The 17,585-nt window shown below is 48.4% G+C and overlaps 1 protein-coding gene across 1 annotated transcript in view; it reads right to left on the reverse strand.

Moving 5' to 3' along the window:
* Positions 1 to 537: 537 nt before the first annotated feature.
* The window catches only part of LOC137432272 (receptor expression-enhancing protein 5), a 43,933-nt gene continuing 26,885 nt past the window's right edge, over positions 538 to 17,585 (reverse strand). The window contains exons 3-5 of the mRNA XM_068124067.2: positions 8,279 to 8,417; positions 7,821 to 7,989; positions 538 to 2,957 (exon numbers count right to left, since the gene is read on the reverse strand). Of these exons, the coding sequence (XP_067980168.1) occupies positions 2,908 to 2,957; positions 7,821 to 7,989; positions 8,279 to 8,417 (358 nt within the window). The 3' untranslated portion in view covers positions 538 to 2,907. The remainder of the gene's footprint in view (positions 2,958 to 7,820; positions 7,990 to 8,278; positions 8,418 to 17,585) is intronic.

Below are 17,585 nucleotides of genomic sequence, written 5' to 3' on the forward strand. Positions count from 1 at the left end.
AAAAATCTAATCAATGTCGAATAAAAATGTTCAGTAAAGTTAAATCAAGCGCATCAGCATGCATGCATGGTAAGTGACTCCCAAAAAAAGTAGCGTTACGTATTTTTTTTGAACGGCCCCATATTGGGGTAAAACAAACGTTGATCTGATCGTGTGACAAATCAGCTCGTTCTGGAATAACCGTGGAGGAGGCTGATATGGATGAGAGGTGTTGAGTTAATATTTTAATAGCACATTAAATGTGTGTTTGTTAAACGTGTTCATCTTTTAAGAGTGCTTTAAAATGCGTGTTTCCCAATCTGCCTGTTACCGGATTTTGTCACAGGTTGTGACCACAATGCGGTCATTATTAGAAAATGTCCAATACGTTTGGAACTCTTGAATTTTGCTCTGGCTCGGTAACCACCTGGTTGGATTCGCTGTAAATTGAATTTTCATATTTTGCTTGAGGAGATCTAAAACGGTATTTACCTACCAGGCATACAGAATATTCTAATATCCACAAAATGTATCCCTTAAAAGAGCAGAAAATCTCAGTTGAATGTTTTGCCTTTTTATTCCACTTCCCATAAAGAGAAAATCTAAACATACTCATAAGTAAAGAAGCCATAAAGCTGGTTAAAAAAAAGTCAGTACATGTACAGAAACAGGTCCACATACATTTGCATCCAAGAGAACAGAGATCACTTTTTGATACTTTGCCATAAACCAGTAACATAGTTTAATAATAATTTTAATTGGGTTTACGTTTCATGGTTTTGCCAGTACTTCCATCTAAATACGGCCTTAAAGCCTAACTATGCCAAGATTGGGGAGGGGGGGGGGGGGAGTGGTGAGGGAGAAGAGGAAAAGATATATCACTTGAAAAAGGAAACCAACAGAAGGATTTTAAACGTTATTTAGAATGAAACAAAGTGCAAAACCAAAAATTCGAAATCTAGGCTAATGGAAAAGTGAAGAGATGGAAGTAAGAAATGCAACATATTAACAGTGGAGCAACAAGCAAGGGAATGAAGAGGAGAGAGGGGGAGGAGAGAGAGAAGGAGTGTGCGAGAGAGGGGGAGGAGAGAGAGGGGGAGGAGAGAGAGAGGGAGTGTGTGAGAGAGGGAGAGGAGAGAGAGAGAGAGAGATAGTGTGCAAGAGAGGGGGAGGGGAGAGAGAGAGAGAGTGTGCGAGACAGGGGGAGGAGAGAGAGAGTCTGCGAGAGAGGGGGAGGAGAGAGAGAGAGTGTGCGAGAGAGGGGGAGGAGATAGAGAGTGTGCGAGAGAGGGAGAGGAGAGCGAGAGAGAGAGAGAGAGTGTGCGAGAGAGGGGGAGGGAAGAGAGAGTGTGTGCGAGAGAGGGGGAGGGGAGCGAGAGAGAGAGAGAGAGTGTGCGAGAGAGGGGGAGGGAAGAGAGAGTGTGTGCGAGAGAGGGGGAGGGAAGAGAGAGTGTGTTCGAGAGAGGGGGAGGGGGAGAGAGAGTGTGTGCGAGAGAGGGGGAGGGGAGAGAGAGTGTGTGCGAGAGAGGGGGAGGGGAGAGAGTGTGCGAGAGAGGGGGAGGAGAGAGAGAGTGTGCGAAAGAGGGAGAGGAGAGAGAGTGTGCGAGAGAGGGGGAGGGGAGAGAGAGTGTGTGTGAGAGAGGGGGAGGGGAGAGAGTGTGCGAGAGAGGGAGAGAATGAGAGAGAACCTGCAAGTAAGAGGGATGGCTTGGGTAGGGCTAATGGAGGTAGAAAAGATTGCAGGTAGGGACGTGGGATGCCAATTTAAGGTATTATTCTTAAGACTATGACCACATCTTTGCTGCTAACACCATCAGGCTACCCAACAGCATTGCTGAACTGAAAACCTCAAGCAAACCTCAAAGCTGCTACAATCCAAATAAAAGATAAAATAAAAAGCTTTTATAAATCCCATTTCTATGAGGTACAAGAACAAGCACGCGCACACGCACCGTCACACACACACACGCACCGTCACACAACACTCGACTCATGTATTTGGAGTACGTGCTAGCTAAGCGGCTCCATGATTTCTCGGACACTGAAGGCCTATTGATCTGGTAAATTCTCCATGATATGCATAAATAGACAATTTTAAAGAAAAATAAATTCACAACTGACCTTCCAAACAAAACAATGTTACAATCTGGTTAACCAAGTATGCAGGGTTTCATGTATGACAAATCACATCAGAGTTTCCAACACAAATGAACCTTAAAATAAATGATGCGTTTACATCCAATAGGAATTCACCATACCGAAGCGCCGTGTACGGCCCTTAAACTATCTAAAGCTTTGCAAACTATGTGAAGTTTCACAATGATTATTGTAGAATGCCAACGGTGCGTGTAGTACTGTGACGTGAATATTATCCCCAAAATGGACCAAGCAAAACGAATTAACGCCTGAAGAAGTGCCTTTTCAATGTTGGAAAACTCCAGTTCTCGATAGATGGAGCTATTTAAGTAAACATGAAAATCAGCAAATATGAAAACGATCATACATTGCACGCAACAGGCCGCCTAAGCTAACGGCAACAAGCAAATTGGCATTCCAGTCAAAAATCGAGCGTCCTCGGAATAACTACCAAACAAAAACTTTAGATAGCAAAGCCCCATAAACAAGTGCTCGGAAGCAATAAATGCCTTGAAGAAATCACCGACTCCACAAAAGATGCATAAAACATGAAACTTCCTGGTTGGAGGATTTAGCTGCGTCACCACACTATACAAGTGACGCGATAAGGGCTATTTAATTACCAGCGTTCTACCGAGGATAGCCAGGGAATGGTGTTGACCAAACATGCACAATCTCAGCCAAGCCAAGTCGAGGGTCACGTGCCACGACGTCACCAACAGCCCCCGGAAGCAGGCGAGAGCGTCGCTTTGCTTGGAGCCACGACCGCATGGGCAGCTACGTGAGTGTCGCTTATGAATCCTTGTCCGACTTCGTGACGTAGTTGGCAGCAGCTTTCTTGGCTGAAACACGGTCATAGTGTCAACTGACAATGACTATTGAAAAGGTAAAACATTGACATTTCAGCAGCTTGAAAACAATAATAATGGACAATTTGAACATTAATACACACTAATCAAATATTGTGCAGTAGAAGGTTAGGGAGAGAGAGGGAAGCACACAAGTGTACAACAGTAGAGAACAGGGACATCGGGAGATCTGTGGGAGGGAGAGGGTTTGGGGGGAGGAGGCATGGGAAGGGGGAGAGGATTTTCCAGAGAGTCGGAGTGGTCATTGATGAAGACCAGAAAAAGCACAGGGCCCAGAATACTGCCTTTGGGAACTCCAGCCTGAACAGGAAGGGGAGATGAGAGAAACCCATTCAGGGCCACACGTTCACTACGACCAGAGAATAAGTCCGCAAACCATGCGTGGAGATTTCAATTGATACCATAGGAGGAGAGTTTGGTGAGCAGAGCGGGGTGCCAGACCGTATCGAAGGCATGTGATACGTCAAGGGAGACAGCTCCGATTTCCTGTTTGGCATTAAGGACCTCCATCCATTATTGAGACAGCAGAAGCAGCATGTCCAGAGTAGAATGACCTGGTCTGAATCCAAATTGATGATCCGAGATCAAGCCATTGGAGAAGAGGAAGGATTTGATGTCAGAAGCGATGATTTATCCCATGACCTTGCTGATTATTGGGAGCAGGCTGATTGGTCTATCGGTACAAGGATCTGTTTTTGCACCTTTTTTGTGTAAAGCGGTAATGTTTGCTGATTGCCAAGCAGATGGCAGATGACCTTGAGCAAAAGAAAGGGTGAAGAGAACAGAGAGAGGGTGTGATAGAGCGGCAGAGCAGGATTTTAGGACCCGTGGGCTGATGCCGTCTGATCCAGTTGCAGATTCAGAGTCGAGGTTTGTCAAAAACTTTTCCACCTTGTCAGGAGATAAGGACATAGAGTCCAGGAGCAGCTGGGTACGGTGGGTACAGAGAGAGACGGGTTTGGTACACAAGATTTTGAGGCAAACACAGAGTTGAGGCAGTCGGCTTTTTCACTTGCGGTGTCAACTGTGTAGCCATTTGAGGTAAGGGAGGGGAGGGGATGAGGGGGAAAAGTCTAGGCTCTCTGCTCACCTTCACTCTTTCATTCCCCTTTTCTCCCGCCTCTGGAACAAACTCCCCCACTCCCTTCAATCCCACTCCTCCCTCCAGGTCTTTAAAACAGCTGTTCACCACCATCTCTTATCTTCCCCCATCGAAAACCTTGATCTTTTCTACCCCCGGTAATTCACCCCAGAGTCCTTGCAGTGTTCATATGTTTTAATCCTCTCCCACTTCCCCCCAAGTCCTCCCGATGTCCCTGCTCTCAAATGTTGTGTTTGTGTCCTTCCCCCTCTCTTTTGTGTCCTTCCCCCTCTCTCCCCATCTTGTCTACCGCTCCCCTTGTTTTTTGTGTTTTGTGTGTCGGTTTGTCTTTTTGTGTGATTAATGTTAGCTCTTTCACGAGCCTCGATCTTGTATACAAAATAAAAAAACAAAAAAAAACACCAGAAACAGATTTGACTAGATGCCACCACGATTTGGAGGAGGGAGACAGATTTGAGAGTTCAGTCTTGAGAGTAGATAGATATTGTTTCCTGGCACTCCTGAGGGTAGACACACACTTGTTCTGAGCTTTGTGAAAGGAACTGAGATTGCCTTCAGTTGGATTAGCCTTCCATGAGGTGAAGGCAAGTTGTTTCATGGCAACTGCTTCACCACAAGCTTCAGTGCACCATGGACGGGAGGAAGGGTACGACAACTGAAGACCAGATGGGATAAATCTGTGCATGAGAGAGAGCAGTTTACTTTGGAAGAATTCCCAGGAAGAGTTGATGTCAGAGGCAGAAGAGATAGGAGACCAGTCCAGATGATTGATGGCTGCTTGAAGCCCAAGCCAGTCAGCCTGAGTGAAATGCCACTCGTCGGAGCTGAGGAGGCTGTCTGAGAATGGCCAGAGAGATATCCACTTTAACAAGCACATGATCAGAATAACCGATTGGAGCAGAAGAGCAGCAGACATTTGCAGGGAAGTTAGTCATAACCAAGTCTAGAAGAGAAGATACTCCATTGACTGAGATCCGGGTCGGGAAATTGACAGATTGTGTCAGTCCCAATGAGTCACAGAAGTCCTTTGCTGAGGTGCCATGGCTGGTGAGAGAGGTATCCACACCCAGCCAGCTGACAGTTGAAGTCGCCACATATGAGGAAGAGAGAGTTGGGATGAGTGGATAGAAGTTGGTCCATGTTGTCAGACACGGAGATGTAAATGGAGTCATCACTGTTTGGAGGATGGTACAGAACACATATGAAAAAAATGTGGGAGCAGAGAGGAAGCCATAGCCAGAGGTACTTCTGGGGGTGAGGTGGAGAGAGGGCAGTGCAAGGAGAGTGAGGAAGAGAGTTTTTGATAAAGATAGCAACCCCACCACCAGGACGAGGCTCAGGTCTATCATACCTGTTAAGGACCAGGAGGAGGTAACCAGGAGGAGAAATTAAGGAATCAGAGACATCTTGTAGGAGGAAAGTTTCTGTTAAGTAGATTACGTCTGGTTTGTCAGAAGCAACCTGCATGGAGAGATCAATCAGGTTTGAGCGAAGGCCCCGGATGTTTGAGGTCCATACCGTTAAGGAAGAGGGAGGGGGAGCACCGGGTACAGGACAGGGGAGGGGTAGGGTAAGATGAGGGGTGAGAGGGGGAGGTAGGGATACGTAGGGTAAGATGAGGGGTGAGAGGGGGAGGTAGGGAGAGCTGTAGACACTGTGTCAGAGATTGCAGAAGAGTTAGGAGAAAGGGAAGGATGAAGAGGACAAAAGGTTTGATGGTGATGGGATGAGGCACAGTGAGGTGTTGTTTGAGGAGGATCAGAGCAAAGTAGAAGGTTGGAGGCGGTGCAGGTATGAGATGGAAGGGAGAGGAAGTGGGGAGGAGGCAGCTTTGAGGAGGAGGGGGGAGAATTGGAGAAAGATAGTGGGGGGGGGGGGGGGGGGGGGTAAGGGAAGAGTTTTGAAGGGGAGGGGTGAGGAGGGAGTTTTAAAGGGGAGGGGCAAGGGGGGAGTTTTGAAGGGGAGGGGCAAGGGGGGAGTTTTGAATGGGAGGTGCGAGGGGGGAGTTTTGAAGGGGAGGGGCAAGGAGGGAGTTTTGAAGGGGAGGGGCAAGGGGAAGATTTAGAGGGGAGGGGCAAGGGGAAGATTTAGAGGGGAGGGGCAAGGGGAAGATTTAGAGGGGAGGGGCAAGGCGGGAGATTTAGAGGGGAGGGGTGAGGGGGGAGTTTAGGAGGGGAGGGGCGAGAGGGAGTTTAGGAGAGGGGTGAGGGGGAGGAGAATTAAAAGGGAGGAGAAATGTGAGGAGGGAGTTTAGGAGGGGAGGTGTGATGGGGGAGTTTAGAGGGTGAGGGGTGAGGGGTGAGGGGGGGAAGGGGGAATTTAGAAAGTGGATGATTGATGAAAAACGAACATTTATTACGAGCTGGGTTTATTGTGATTTTCAAGTCAGAGATTTGTTTGAAAACGATAGAGGAGGGGTGGAATGCAGGTGAGTTTAGAGAATGTAGAAAGGAAGGACTGTAAGAGATTTAATTTTTTTTTTTTGAAGTGGGATGATTTGATCAGGAAATTGAAAAAACCTTTTAAATAGGAAGAAAAACAGCGTGTTGTAATAAACCACTGAACAAAACACTGCAGGGGAAAGTTTAAAAGATTTAAACAAAACCATGAAAAACAATCTGGGAAAAGTCCCTGAAGTGAGGGCGTGGATCAGAGAAAGGAGAAAGGGTTGAATGAGTATGGAGGAAACTAGAATTGGAAAGGCGAGTATCGGCTGGAGATGGAAGGAAGAGGTGGAAGAAAAGATAAAGGGGGCAGGGCGAGGCAACAGCACACGTGGGGGCCCGCGAGGAGAGAAGGAGGTTTTTTTTTTTTTTGTCGTATTTAAAACGTTAGACAAAGGGTAGATGTTCGGGGAAGTTAGGGGGAGAAGAGAAAATCTAAGAAATAAGCAATACAGCGAAGGAAAGAACTTAAATTCACAAAACACTGATGGGGGGAGGGAAGCCTCAAGTTACCAGGCCGCGCACGTGGTGCGAACAGAAAACGATTAATTATACACACAAGTATGCACAAATTACAAACCAAAAACCAACTAGAAACACACAGTAACACATACACAATAAAATTAAAAAACCACCTATAGAGGCCATTTTTCCCCGCAAGCGGGGGTTGGCCTTTTTCGGGAACCGTGGTTGTTGTTGTTTTTTGGTCCCCTTTTTGAAGCAATGTTTTACGGCCGGATGCCCTTCCTGACGCCAACCCTTTTTGCCGCCTTTAACGACAAACAGGGAATTACCAGTGAACTGGTACTCAATTAGCCGACCTTGGAAGGATGACAGGCTGAGTCAACCCCCCTGGCGTTAATTCAGCGATCGACCGGGATTCGAACCCAGGATCCTAAGCCGGCACCCTAGCCGCTAGCCCAACACCAGGGATTTGACACAATAAAATAACGAGTGGAAATTTGACAAAGACACGAATGGGAAAATACTTAAACTTCGATGCCGTGGAGAGATCGAAGTAGCTTCCTCGCTCGAGGAACCGGAAGTGGAAGTCCAATCAAGTTAATTAACATTCTGCATCGAAGCATGTATGGCTTCACTCTGTTCTGACCTTTACAACTGATTGTATACCTGATTGGAGAACGTATTGTAAAATGGGGCCATTTAACATAAATGGGGAAGGTTTGATGTTAAAAGCAGAGCGAGAGGCCGTGGTTGTCCTGGGTGACGCCACCCTGACAGCAGTGGGTTAATGATAGATGGCATGTGCGGAGAAGGACGAGTCCACACCTTCCTTGCCGAAGGTGTCCTTGAATTCACGTGCACGATTCCCCATTTTGTCGACCATGTTGTCGAGCTTGCTTTCATGGCGGAGGAAGATTGGCCTGATGAAGCCGTTGTAAAGTTTTTGTGATCCGTTCCATTGCACCGGAGCCATGCACCACACCAGGAACACGCACTGCATGCACACGTACGTGTTCGGCCAATGAATCACCCGGACAAAAGGATAACAATAATAAGGCAGGATTCGCAGTGTCCGGGGCCGATACACATCCCAACATTAACATTTTAACAAATGCTTTAGCTCCAAACATGGCGAGGCCTAAAATGTGGTTGTTTTTTTTTCATTTAAAGTCACTTACCTGTATCCATGAGGAACACAGGCTGATTAAAAGTATCAGTTAACAATTTGTGTTTTATCACCCATGACTAGCAATTTCTCTTTTAAATTGTGAAGGATTTCTTACCTTGCTGAAGTAGTACAATGGGAACCAGTCAAGGAAGATATCGGAGAAGAACTCGGTTACACAGAAGAAGCCATACACGACCCAGTAGATAAGCCACTGTGTGTCGTCATCCTTGTTGACACTTTCTATTGCCTTGATTCTACAAAATGGGAAGGTGAACGCAAAAGTATATATATATATATATATAATCAAAGACGATAATCGTGCAGAGACGCCACACAGATATTTTAAAATAAATTCCACTACCGGTGTCTTTCTGGGATGACCACCTCAACAGCAAGCTTCACAAAACACTACCAGAGGATCAAACTAGAGACTAAGCAGCTCAGCTTTTATCCAACTACCTTGTTGCTCCTGCTTAATTACCGTGATGTACAAACAGTCCTGTGCCACTGCTGAATGTCTGAAGGAATAGGTAGGGGTGTGTGTCTTCTGGCCAACTAACCATGAAAGAAAAAATATTCCATTGCTTGTCTCCAGGTACCTGAACAGCCAACACAAGTCGAAGAGACGGAGAGATAGCTAATAATGCTTTTGAAAGTTTTCTTTTTTATTGTGAAAGAAAATCTTGGCTTTGCACAGATTTGCACAATTTGGCAGATGTGTCCGCCACACAGCAGACATGTCCGCCATACAGTAGATTTGTCCCATAAATTGATCACATAAAACACAAACTGCATAATGTTAGAACAAAGCAATAAAAACTTGTATTTGTAATCAAACAAGACTGAATTTCCCTTTGATTACTGAGACCAAACTATCCGGTTGGTTTACAAAGACCAATAACATGAAAGAATGTGATAATCATGGTAAATGGAATTTGCAGCAGAATGAGGGGAAAAAATGAGGAAAGCAGAATGAGGAAATCATGAGAGGGTTTCCACCCGTGACATTCACAGATTCACCATTTGCAGTTTCCCCATTGACCACGTGTCAACTGTCAAAACATTCAGCTGCATCAAGTGTTTCGCCCAAGTACTTCATGAACCGTCTGTCAATGCCTGACGTTCGACTGAAGGTAGCACAGGAATGTGGAATTTATTGGTGCAAACTTTCCTTTTCAGATTATGGCCTTCCTCCCATGCGTCGCACAGGTACCTCACTTGGAATATATATAGGTGTGTGTGTGTGTGTGTATATATATATATATACTGAAACGCAAAATAAACTTACCACCTTTGAAACCTTTAAATATCAACAATAACACTGCGTGTAGTAAATGTGTGAACTTATTTGTGGACAATAGTGTCCTCACTGTCAGACAAAACGGTCATGGATGGTCACTTGAACCTTCAATGGTCACTTCATAGCACAGCTGTTGAACAGCCGTTTTGACTGTCAGTGATTAGCCAAGGGGTACGGGATGATTTTAATGAGCTGCACGTGATGTCTTGATATTGGCTTTAAAAAGGCCAGTGCAAAATGGGCATTTTGACCAAAAAATTTGACCATTTTGACCAACTTCAAAAAGACTGAAAACGCAAAAGAAACTTATCACTTGTTTGAAATGTAATAAAATTGTAACAGTTCAAAATAAAACAAACAAACAATTGCTAATTGAAACATTGGCATTTTATTGATGACGTCAAGTTTTTGACCAAGATACACCATCTCATCAGTTTGTTCTACAGTACAGAACAGCACAGGGTGCAATGTCAGTCCCCTTTCAATAGCATGTGTGGCCACCATTGTTTTGGATACAGGCAGTGCATCGTCGGCGTATACTGCCTACCAGTCTTTGGATGGATTGCTGCTGGATTCTGTCCCACTCAGTCCTCAATGTCTGAAGCAGCTCTGCCCATGTCCTGGCCCTGCCAACTACGCGTCTCCCAAGCTCATCCCACAGGTGCTCTATGGGATTCAGGTCAGGGGAGAACGCAGGCCACTGCATGGTGTTGATGTTCTCGCCTTGGAGAAATGCAGTGGTAAAGCGAGCAGCATGGGGACGAGCGTTGTCATGCTGAAAGGTTCTCAGTTCTGGGTGGTCTAGCAGGAATGGCAGCAGATGAGGTTGCAGGATGTTATCCACATACCGCTGGGTGTTAAGATTCCCATCCACAACCACCAGTGGCGTCCTGTACCGGCCTGATATGGCGGCCCACACCATCACACTTGGGCCACCCCACCTGTTGGCTTGACGCACGCAACAATCGGCATATCGCTCGCCAGTTCTTCTCCAGACACGCTCACGCCCATCAGGACTGTCCACACAGAACCTTGACTCATCGCTGAAAGCGACCTCGTTCCACTGCGCCAAGGTCCACCGCTGATGCTGCTGGCACCATCTCTGTCAGTTGCGGCGATGGGCAGCCATCATCACGGGGCCTCTGCATGGTCTTCTGGCAGTCAGACCATAGTCATGCAGTCGTCTTCGTGCAGTATCATTGGAGATCCGTGGTTTGCATGCCCCAGAGTTTCTGCCGCAGTGCGGGATGCTGGACAGAATCGATCCCGCAGGTGACTTCGGACCATCTGCCTGTCCTGCCTTGCAGTGGTGACTCTTGGCCTCCCTGATCGAGGTCTGTCATCTGCAGAGTTGTGAAGGGTGTCTCTGTCCACCAGGGCCGATATCGTCTGGTGTGAACAGCCAAGGCGACGTGCCACCTCACGGTAGCTCAGTCCGCCTTGCAGCATGCCCAGGGCACGCTGCCGTTTATCCCTTGACAATCGTGGCATGTCGATTGAAATGCCCATTTTGCACTGGCCTTTTAAAAGCCAATATCAAGACATCACGTGCAGCTCATTAAAATCATCCCGTACCCCTTGGCTAATCACTGACAGTCAAAACGGCTGTTCAACAGCTGTGCTATGAAGTGACCATTGAAGGTTCAAGTGACCATCCGTGACCATTTTGTCTGACAGTGAGGACACTATTGTCCACAAATAAGTTCACACATTTACTACACGCAGTGTTATTGTTGATATTTAAAGGTTTCAAAGGTGGTAAGTTTCTTTTGCGTTTTCGGTCTTTTTGAAGTTGGTCAAAATGGTCAAATTTTTCGGTCAAAATGCCCATTTTGCACTGGCCTTTTTAAAGCCAATATCAAGACATCACGTGCAGCTCATTAAAATCATCCCGTACCCCTTGGCTAATCACTGACAGTCAAAACGGCTGTTCAACAGCTGTGCTATGAAGTGACCATTGAAGGTTCAAGTGACCATCCGTGACCGTTTTGTCTGACAGTGAGGACACTATTGTCCACAAATAAGTTCACACATTTACTACACGCAGAGTTATTGTTGATATTTAAAGGTTTCAAAGGTGGTAAGTTTCTTTTGCGTTTCAGTATATTGTTACAGACACGACTTTGATGTTAAGGTGGGCCGAGCGGAATGGCCGTCGTGTCCGCACAAATTACCCGATTGTACTCGAACGTTGACGAAGCCGCGCCACGCTGGCTCAATAAGGAAAAAGAAGACACACGGCTGAATTATAATGACAGACACCAGGGATACGGTTCTCAAGACCTCCGGAGGAGATTATATTCTTGCGGAAGGTCAGATTACAGGGACGAGAGGTACAACATAGAAAGACAAGCACTTAGACACAATCTTATATTATTCCCCAACAGACGACAGGCAAACGGGACAAGGCTGACTCACACAGGGGTTGATGGCAGGAAAGCGGTTGTCGATGGCTCCAGGTTCTCCTGGGCTCAGGGCAGGATCGACACGGTTCGGTCCAGAGATGCGGGGAGGTCTCGTCGCAGCGCTCAGAGGTGACGTTCTTTCTCAGGCGGGTCTTTCTCAGGCCTCTCCAAACTCAGGCGCATCTGTTTCAGCGCTCGCAGGTCCTTCTTTCTCCAGCTGGGGGCGCATCTCCCGTCACATCCGGCGCGTGGCCGCGTATATCCGGCGGGGAGTGACACGCCCTCGGCTCGCCAGCTCCGCCTCATGGAATCGGCACGTTGCTTCTCATTGGGTGCGTGCGGGGGGTTTACCAGGCTCCGCCCTTGACGAGGAGCTGACAAGGAGCCCCTTCGTGGTAACCCCGTGGAGCGCATGGTCTGGAGCGCATCGTCTGGAGCGCATTGTCGATGGCGGCGAACCGAGCCGGTGGGAGGACGCACACTTCCCCCCGCGCAGCGCCGTGCCCCTCTGTTGTTGTAGACGGGGAAGAAGATGGGAGGAGGTATGGGAAAGGTCCTAAACTCACTACTGATGCCATATAATCACATTCTGGTGCAACGAAGAGTCATGATTAATGGAGACGAGGCCTTAACTGACATAGACTAAGAATAACTAGGAAGATGTCCGAAAGTTGTCTACGTGTGGTGCGGTGGACCTGGGCACGACATTTAATGGGGGAATAAGGGGAAGGTCGGCTCTACTGATTGTTATTTACATGCAATGGGACTAGGGAATGGGGGATTGGGGAAAGTTGGGGAGTATTGGAGAAAATAGGGGAATATTTACAAGCGGATATGGAGGCCAAATTCCATATTCGCAACATTGCACCCTTCTCTACCCTCGGGGCGTCCCGACCCGATAAATCTTTACCTACTTTAGTGTGGCACGCAATGTAGTTCCCTCTACTATTAACTCTACCCTGAGTGCGACAGTTTTACAGATATTCACAAATGAGTAAATATGTCCCCCTGCGACGTTGCACCCTTCTCCTCACAGAAACACACCCACAGGATAACCGAATCCGGAAAGAATTCTCAAACTAAACATACAGCCGGTAGGGAGCATTATTTACACAAGACTACGCTGATATTTACACTACGATCCAGGACCTGTTTTTGGAGGAACACATGCAGATGTTATGCATAGAGAGAGCACGCTTGCCAGCATCGATACACCAACCCACGAGTGCTCTGTGGCCGACGGCCTTTAATAACGTGCAGAGCACCCCATCCCAGCATCAAAAGCACCACCCCACCACCAATCGGTGCAGTCACCATTGTTCATTGGAATAAAAATAAATTCGACAACCCCTAACCCTGCAGGTGTCTCTTGCTCTTCGTGTGGCCTTCAGTGGTGTTAATTAACAGTGGTTCACCTTTATGGCATAGGTGCCACGTTGACCCATAGGTCCATCAACGGGTGGTGCTTGGCCGCAAACGAACTGCGGTCCATTGTGGGTGGCCACAAACATTGCGGTCCATATGGTGTACCGATCCAGGCAGCGAACAGCGAAAGTGCAGGCCCACAACTGCGTAGCCAGCACCTCTCTCTCCTCTCTCTCTACCCCAAAGCCAGATCCTCGGAGGTGGGAGACAAAAGAAGAAACAAGTGAGTAAGGCGGTAAGGGCGCAAAAGTGCACGCAATGTAAGGTGATGCACACTGGGGGCACATGGGAACCAGGTGAGACAGGTAAGTTCCTATCGTACGCCCCCCCCCCACCAGGTAACCTACATGGCCCCTCCCTTACCCCTTACTGTATCCACACAACACAACACTACCCATAAACATCTACTTTACAAATCAACAAACATCCCTACTGTCTTCCCCGTTCCTCCCATAAACCAATTTCGTCTTCTCTCCCTCCTAACCAATCAAATTTGCCATTTTCAACTCTCATCAAAATTTGCCATTTTCAACTCAACATCAAAATTTGCCATTACCAATTCATCATCAGTCCCTCCTAGGGAGGGAGAGATGGAATCACCCCAATGTCTCATCCACGTCGTGATGCGTCTCACAAATCCTCACAGCAATCTCATTTCCTGCAACAAAACAAAGAAAACACAGGTGTGGAGTCATCATCATCACCACAGGTAAGTGGCTGCGTATGGTGCGACAGGTTCTTCAATCCTAACTATTTCCTAAATGACTTTAACAACTTTACACTACCCGGGGTCTTTCTCCGGCCAAACCATTGGCCCTCTTACCTATGGGTTCTAAAAACCAATTCCCATTGGCCAAACTGTGGTGCTTTTCAATTTGGGGTCGCACTCCCCCGATTCATCTCCCGGTGCCCTCGCACAATTTCTGGGCTGTGGCGTGTACCTCTCCCAGTGGGTCTACCCACCTGCACACCTCCACCACTGCGGTTGCCTCCGAGCTTACCTGCTCCTTACCCTAACCTAACTACCTGGGGAAGGCCCTCTGGCACTCTCCCCACTCGGTGCCCTCTCTGGCACTGGGCTACCCGGGTCCATCCTCCGGATCCTCGGGCCCCATCCACAACTCTACCGGCTCCCAGAGCCCACCTGCGGCCTCACCTGGCCGACATCCTCACAGTGGTGGAGTGCCCAACCAACTACACACACTAACAGGCTACACGCCCAGCCATTTCCACAACACTAATGCACCCATTCACAATACCATTCTGCAACCGCACCACAAATGCCAATATCCAACCACAATTTACCTATACCCTCTACCTAACACTTACACTACCCGCCCCGGGTACTCGTGAAAGGGGTCCACTCTTCCCCCATCCACACCTTCGCACCATGCACACCACTCCGTACCACTCACTCCAACTCTCTCCACACACCTGTACTTGCACACCTGTGCTCTCACACCTGGTGCCACCTGCACCCTTCTATCCCCAAGCGCATTCGCGCTGATCTACAACACTCACTACTCACACACTGCTCCACACACCTGTCCAGTTGCACACCTGTGCAATCACACCTGTTCAATTCTCACACACACGGCATCATCTCAGCTAACTACTCCCTTCTGAAACTTGCGCTTCCCAGTCGTCCCTTTAAACTATTGCGCTCCCTCGTCATTATCATCCACACTAAACTACCTGCGTCCCCACTACAGGTATCAGTCACTAACTAACCTTAACGTTACCTAAGGTCATCTTCTCTAGATCCCTACACACAATATCCTAACCCACCCGGGCTAGCTTTCACTGCCATACACCCCATAAGCTATTGCTCCTTTGCCCCCCCCCGCTTTCTGTGAGGGATGGTGGATTTGCCATCCCACCACATCGGGGGTCTCTCACTACCAATTTCGCTCGTCCAAATCCAACAATTCAAAAATTTTCTATTTACTGCCAATTCTATTCACTTTTCTAAATTTTGTATCAAATCACTACTATCACTATCACCATTACCCGTCTACTTATTACATCCTCTCGGTGCGCCAATTCACATCTACAGCCCGGCTTCGTACAGCCGAGCAATGAATGCGGGTCGTTTTGTGCCAGCGGCTGGATACGTCCCGCATTCGGGGCAGGGACGGGGGCTTACCCGGGCCGAGATCCCACGCACCACTTCGGCGTGGAGCCATCCAATGTCCCGATCTCGACCTGCCGGCACGTCTCAATAGAAAGTGGTCGCCATGACGACCCTTCCTATCGAGCTGCCCGCTCCGCCTAGTGGAGCACGGACGCGGCCGTTCAAAGCGAGGCCCAGCACGCACCGAGGGCCCGATTCGGCTATAAGTCGTTCTAAACTCTACCCCGTCTAACGTCGATGCTTCACCTGCATGCTTACACCCCGCAGCCCGTTCCTTGCTCACACATCCAGCCGTGCCCATGCTCCTCGTACCTTTCCTTACACACCCAGGTACACCCATTCCACTCACAGCCTTGGTCACACACCTGACCACCGAACACTTTGGCACACATTCGTTGCTCGCACACCTCACCAATACACCGCTTCGCACCCCCTCCTCGGTCACCTCCTCTGTGACAATCACAGGTGTGCTCTCATTCGCACACCCAACCACGTGCCTCACCACCAACTCCAGCGTGCATTCCCACTCACGCTCTACCATTCCAGGTGTGCATCCTTCCATCCCAGGTGTACATCCTCGCTCCCCTGTCACAACTAACTCACGCTCCATGTCATTCTCACTACTTTCACCTCCATTCCTGACAGCGCACTCACCCTTACTCTTGACAGCGCACTCTTTCCCCATGCACCTGTCTGTCACACACCTTTCTCGCGCACACTCTCCAGTTACACCCTCTGTAACACTCACCACAGGTGGACACTCTTCCTTACTTCTGACAGCGCACTCTTTCCTCATGCACCTGTCCGTCACACACCTTTCTCGCGCACACTCTTGCGCACACTCTCCCGTCACACCCTCTGCAACACTCACCACACCGCGCTTCCATGTGCTCCCTCGCACACACGCTACGACCGACTCACTCTCGCCAGCACCCTCACTCCTTGGCAGACACTTTTTCCTCACACACCCCAGAGTCGGACTTTCTCGCACACCTCCTTTTTCGCACACCAGACCTGTCGCACACTTCACCAACGGCCTCTCACGAACACCCGGGTCTCTCTCGACCCCCAAGCTTATTAAATCACCTGGCGCATCATACGCACGACCATATTGGTCACCACTTACACCGGGTTCTCTTTCTCTTCGCTTCTCCTCCATCACCTGCGAATCCCTCATCCGGTTAATGAGCACATCATCACGATCCGAACACAGACTTTGGACCAATTCTTTTACTTCCTCCTTTATCTCTTTCTTATCCTCTCTCCGTCGCTTCTTAATTTCGCTCACCCCTTCTTCCACTTCTTCTAATTTGTGCCTCACCTCTTTTATTCCCCGGTACGTCTCCTCAAGCTCGTCCTCCAAGGCTACCTTGACCGTTTCCATGTGCGTCCTCACCTGCCGGTCCTTCGTCTCCATTACCTCTATCACCTCGTCCAACCTCGTTGTCAGTCCCTCACGTACTATCTGACATTCCCTCTTTGTCGCTATTAAGTCGTTTTTTATGTCGTTTTGTGTCGCTTTTAAACCTCCTAATACTGCAGTGTTCCTTTGAACCTGCTCCGTTAGTCCTTTTTGTCCCTCCGTCAGCTGTTCCACCTCCTGCGTCAGGACCTCTATGCCCCCCTGTAACTTTACAGTCCCCTTTCTCACCTCCTTCTCCATGCGCTCCTTACAGTGCCTCACCTCCTCGCGCACTCCTCCGACCTCCTCACTCACTCCTCTTCTGATCTCCTCTCCCATCACTTGCATCTCCTGCCCAGATGCCACCCTCATCTGCTCCATTTCCTCCCTGTGAGCATCCAGTTTGGTTTCTACCCCCATTCTGACCCCCTCTATCTGCTGCTCCATTTGTTTAACTTCCCTTTCCGCTTGGTCCCTCATGTCCCTCAATTTGCCTTCCATACTGTTTTCTAACCCCTCTAACCCATTTTTCACTCCCTCTATTTGATTCTCTTGAGCGGCCATTCTGTTTTCTACCCCCGTTAACCCATGTTTCACTCCCTCTATCTGATTCTCTTGAGCGGCCATTCTGTTTTCTACCCCCGTTAACCCATTCTTTACTTCTTTTATCCCGTTGTCTAACTCCTCAAATTTCTTTTCTAATCCCTCACCGGTACCCCTCATTTGGCCCTCTAATCGCCCACTATCAACCCTCAT

The sequence above is a fragment of the Myxine glutinosa genome, chromosome 8 (genome assembly GCF_964187855.1).
Source record: "Myxine glutinosa chromosome 8, kmMyxGlut1.1, whole genome shotgun sequence".
Lineage (NCBI taxonomy): Eukaryota > Metazoa > Chordata > Myxini > Myxiniformes > Myxinidae > Myxine > Myxine glutinosa.